This window comes from Trachymyrmex cornetzi, unplaced genomic scaffold, assembly GCF_001594075.2.
Source record: "Trachymyrmex cornetzi isolate Tcor2-1 unplaced genomic scaffold, Tcor1.1 scaffold220, whole genome shotgun sequence".
Taxonomy (NCBI): Eukaryota; Metazoa; Arthropoda; class Insecta; order Hymenoptera; family Formicidae; genus Trachymyrmex; species Trachymyrmex cornetzi.
Window position 1 is genome coordinate 83660 of NW_017296848.1, and position 5408 is coordinate 89067.

The 5408-nt window shown below is 32.3% G+C and overlaps 2 protein-coding genes and 1 long non-coding RNA gene across 3 annotated transcripts; 2 read left to right on the forward strand and 1 right to left on the reverse strand.

Moving 5' to 3' along the window:
• The first annotated feature begins 605 nt into the window (after positions 1-605).
• LOC108760119 (uncharacterized) lies at positions 606-2036 on the forward strand. The gene is made up of 4 exons (XM_018505914.1): positions 606-734; positions 1253-1309; positions 1418-1582; positions 1837-2036. Exons 1-4 carry the CDS (start codon positions 632-634, stop codon positions 2022-2024), a joined length of 513 nt encoding a protein of 170 aa, XP_018361416.1. The 5' UTR covers positions 606-631; the 3' UTR covers positions 2025-2036.
• A 29-nt stretch (positions 2037-2065) lies between these two features.
• LOC108760118 (putative nuclease HARBI1) lies at positions 2066-3886 on the reverse strand. The gene is made up of 4 exons (XM_018505913.1): positions 3395-3886; positions 3062-3208; positions 2706-2973; positions 2066-2616 (listed from the first exon to the last, which is right to left on the reverse strand). Exons 1-4 carry the CDS (start codon positions 3613-3615, stop codon positions 2083-2085), a joined length of 1170 nt encoding a protein of 389 aa, XP_018361415.1. The 5' UTR covers positions 3616-3886; the 3' UTR covers positions 2066-2082.
• Positions 3887-4086: 200 nt separating this feature from the next.
• On the forward strand, positions 4087-4705 carry LOC108760120 (uncharacterized). The gene is made up of 3 exons (XR_001940073.1): positions 4087-4145; positions 4288-4329; positions 4408-4705. It is a non-coding gene; the product is annotated as an uncharacterized LOC108760120 (long non-coding RNA).
• Positions 4706-5408: the final 703 nt, after the last annotated feature.

Below are 5408 nucleotides of genomic sequence, written 5' to 3' on the forward strand. Positions count from 1 at the left end.
ATGGTGGGGGTAGAAAGACGATTAGAGTGAGAGGCAGGAATAATAAGATCGTTCTTTCTCTGTTTACTGAAGCCTGATTGGTTGTTGTTAATCCAACAATCAATCAGACTAGTTAGAACAACAGTAAACAGAGAAAGAACGATCTTATTATTCCGGCCTCTCACTTTAATCGTCTTTCTACCCCCACCATTGCCATTAGCGGTCCATTCTAGATGTCGATGGGATCACCCCGTCATCAACGAAGAAATCGTTGAAAACAAATGCTGGATTCACACTGCATCCGATTTACGTCATACGACGCGCTGCAACCAATCAGAAAACAGGATTCCGATGGATTTTGCTTCATATCATCGGAATTTTGTTTTCTGATTGGTTGAAGAGTGTCGTACGACAAAAATCGGATACATTGTGAATCCAGCAAAAGACGATATTGGGATCGGCCTATACTTCGTGAGCGACGAAGGGTGTGTTCCGATATACACTGCCAGTACTGGCAGTACTGAAAAATTGTTCCGTTAGTACTACGCAGTGCCCTGCGACAGCGTCTAGTTCCCTCAATGACGTCATAAATGGTAGCCATATTGCCACTGCGACTACTGCGGCTATCGAGGTGAGGTGATTACAGTGCAATATGGCGTCGCACAAGGCCCAACGTGTAGAAATATTTGATCCCGAAGATCAAAAAATATACATTTTGTATTTGAGTGCAGAAGATGCACAAAAAATGAAAAATGGTAAGTAAAATTTACATTATAAAATTATAAACTACCCTCATATGTGTGTGTAAAATTGACTATTCGTTAAAATGCTGTGTTTTAACCTTGTTTGTGTGTATTGTTTTATAAGCTAGGTATATATAACAAAAAAGATTAATTATATTGTATAGATAGATAGATAGATAGCCTTTATTGATCCCCTCGGGGTTACAATTTAAATTACATATTTGTTACAATTAAACAACCTTAACCTAACTTATTCTAACTTAACCTACTTAAAACTAACTACCGCTCGCAACCTCTCTCTTTCTCCTAATTATATTGTTTATAAAATATTATTATTGGAACTTTTTAACATACATGTTTCAACATATTTCATAATATATAAAAAGGTATGTACATTAATTATAGTTATATATATCTGTAACTTATAATGTACATATTTTTTTTAATTAACGTGTGTGTGTGTGTGTGTGTGTGTGTGTGCGCGCGCGCGCACATATATATGTATAATATATATATATCACATTTTATAGATATCAATTTTGCTTCTGCTTTGTTACAATATGCAAAAGAAAATGTATCCAAATCTGGTATGTATGATTCTTGATGTCTATATCATATAACATAATTTTTACATTATAATATACTATATGAGAAATAATCTTTATATTATATCTGTCAAACATATAACTAAACAGATATACCAACTACAAGTACAGGAAAAATAACAAAAAGTTCGTCAAATATATTAAATAATAATGGAGATTCAATATCTGATATTGAAAATACACCATGTACAAGTACTGAAATAAAAAGTTCATTGGATGTAGAGAATAATAAAGATTCAAAATCTAATAATGAAGGTATTTATTAATAATGATAAAATGGTTATAAAAGTTTTAATCATGATATCAATTTGACATATTTTCAAAATAATATTTAGTGCATAAAAATTATATACTTACACAAGTAAATACTTTATTGTCCTCATTTTGCTATTTTGTTGTAAAAAAATTTTGTTACAATTATCATAGTTCTTAATTTAACTCAGGATTGACATAATCTTTTATATTATAACTTATATATTTGTATGTATTTGTTATATGTTGTATTACAGATATCTACGTATGGAGCAAAAAAGAAACCTTACTATTAATACACTTATATAAAGAACATGAAGAAATCTTTACCTCGGGAAAAATGAAACAACATTTATGCTGGGAACGGATAGCAAAAGAAATGTTAAAAAAAGATTACAATATCTCTGCAAAAAAATGTTGCACAAAGTTTCTAGGAAAGCAGTGACAAGAATGTTGGACCAAGGATCGTTGAAAGTGAACAAAAAGCATTTTTTTACTTTGATTTATAATCTTTCATTCAACATGTATGTTAGTGCATTTCTTTTTTGAATGCCTTCTTCTTTATCTTGAGCATTAATTTCATCAACACCATGTTGAATCGTAGCAATATTATCTATTTCGGCAATTATGATATCATCTATGAAATCTTCATGTAAAATACAAATGTTATGCAGCACACAACAAACAATAATGTATTGGGGTATGAGATCCGTCCGTTTCATATACAATTTATCTAAAAGACTTCGAAAACGTCCTTTCAAAAAACCGATGGCTCTTTCAATCATTACACGGGCCGAACATAGACTTTGATTAAAATTTATTTGTGCTTCTGACAAATGGCCATTGTTCTTATAAGGCACCATCACATGTTTTTGCAAAGCATAGGCAGCATCACCAATTAGATGACTATTATGTGGAAAATAATTTTCTGTGCACATAGATTGGATGCCACTTAGTCGGAATACACGCATATCATGCACAGATCCTGGTTGTCCTGCATAGCAGTGTATGAACTTTAAGGTGGAATCACATATAACCTACAACAAATGTTAAAACATTTATCAATCTAATAAACATTTTACCATAGTTATTACGTTATATTAATTACAATAAATATTTCACTTACTTGTAACTGTATTGAATAATAACCTTTTCGATTGACATAACTTTCTGCATGTTTCTTTGGTTTATGTATATGTATGTGGGTACCGTCTACAGCACCAAGTACTTTTGGAAACTTATATTTGTATTGTATATCTATCCATGTATATTCTGCTTCCTCTGCATCAGGCCATTTAATAAATTTATGTGCTAAAGAATAAATTGCTGAGCAGACTTTTCTATTAGCACGCCAAGCAGTTGCTCGTCCAATATTGAATCGGTCACAAACTGATCTATTAATTAAACGGAGAATATATATATGTATAATAAACTTAGTATTAATATATATTTAATATAATTTTTTAATTTATGTACAATTACCGATATGAGTCAGGTGTTGCCATAGTCCATAGTGCTACTAGTAATTGTACGTCTGGAGGAATTGGACACCGTCCATATCCATTACCTTGCTTTTCTAAGCTGGGTTTTATTAAATTTAATAAATATGTAAACACTACACGCGATAGCCTGTAATTGAAGAAATTCACTAATTTTAAAAGATAACTAATTACATTTGTTATATTCAAAATAGTAGTAAGATTGTTTCCATATTTTGCATAATAAAAACAATCGTGAACTAATAAATATCGACTTTCGAAGCATTATACATAAAATTCTCTATACAGTATTATTATTATATATTATTAATATTACCGAAAATGACTCTTAAATTCTATATCCGAATATTCATTGACTGTTTCCATATAATTTTTAACACGAGGTCGAACTTGAATTGGCAATCTCATAATTAGTTCATCTTCGGAAGAACTATCAGTGCTACTTTCGTTCAAAATTTCTAATGCTATTAAGCATATTGATAATTTAGTGCGTTTATCCATGGCTACATCCGAACCGCTCCGCTCGAGTGGTCTCATGAGACTTCTTCTTCTTCTTCGTTTATTGGCCAGGCAGTCCACCGGACCGAAACTAGGCCATTGAGGTCCGCGAAATATGAATCAAATGTAAAATGAATGTAATGCACCGGCCACCTCAAACCGGGCGAGTATAACAAAAGATGAGGTAATCGAAAAATGAGTCGCCCCCCCAAACACTGGACACCTGCGGCTACGCCGTTTCCACGACGCACGGCCGCGCGCCAAGACGGATGAAAGGACTATCGATAATGAATACAAAGCTCAGTCGAAGCCGGCAACGCTTTTCAAAAATATAATTGAGGTGATGCAACACTCGAAACGAAAGGGAACACGTCCGACCCGCTCGAGTGATCACACGAGACTTTCGGTCTCATGAGACTACTGTCAGTGCACTGCAATGCTGTTCCGAAATACAATGTTACAGTAGTGCTGGCAGTACCACAGTAATTTTGGAACGGCTGTGGCAGTGCACTGTTATGACGTCACGTTTACTGCACTGCCAGTAAAAACGGAACACACCCGAAATCAAGGTAATGATCATCATCTAATAAATGAGATGCGACTAGTGGATCGAGAAACACACTTCCAATATTGTCGCATGAACGTAGCTAAATTTGATAGTTTATTGAAGCGAGTGCAACCATTAATTGAAAAAGAAATGACAAATTTCAGACATCCCATTTCTGCCAGAGACAGATTGTATGCAACCCTTCGGTGAGTATTTCATGTACTAATGCAGGCATCGTTAGTTTGATATTGTCTTTATTTAAAACTTTTATTTAAACTTTAAAGCTATTTAGCATCTGGAGATGCAATGAGTTCGATGGCTTATGCCTATCGAATAGGAAGAATTACAGTTTCACAAATTGTATCTGAAACATGTGACGCACTGTGGGAAGTATTACAGGATGAACTGTTGGAACTGTTGGAATTCCAGAGGAAAATTGGAAAAGAGCAGCTGTTGAATTTGACAAGCGTTGGCAGTTCCCTCATTGCATCGGTGCTGTCAACGGTAAACATAATAGAAATCAAGGTAAATAAAAAACAATTTATAAATTGTTAAAAGACATGTATAACACTATAATAAAGAAATATAATAGCCGATTTAAACATAAATATATTGTGAAATAATAATAAGGTTCAATATGTATAAAACAAAATAAAAGGACATAGAACCAATATTTTAACAAACAATTATAATTAGAATAATAACATTACATACATACGTTTCGACTCCGATCGGGTCATTTTCAATGCAAAAAAACAAAAATTAACTTAGAAATCCGGTAATATTAAAAAAAACCTTCAAATTACATAATAAAAATAAAAATAACATAACATAATGTTGCTAACATAATATAAAACATAAAAAATTAATAGTAACATTTCATAATGAGTAAATAATACAATGTATTGAATAGCTGTTGCAAAAATGTAAAAACTCAAAAGAAAAGAGTAAAATAATTATAACAAAATCTTAATTTTGTGAGAATATTCATGTCGTTCAAAGTCAAGTATAAGTAGTCCCATTGAAATTAAGATTAACTTGCAATAACAAACATCTCTAGGAAAAAATATGTAATATGTAAAACAAACTTAAACAAATTATCAGAAAATTATTTTACAATGTCAGATGAATATAAAAGTAACGGAAAATTATTTTACCTTGTCAGAAGAAAATAAAAAAGGAGTTATAACCAATTGAAATTATGCTTAATATGCAAATACACGCGCGCGCGCGCGCGAACATCTCTAAGAACAATTATGAAAAATATAAAACAAAATTCAAAAGG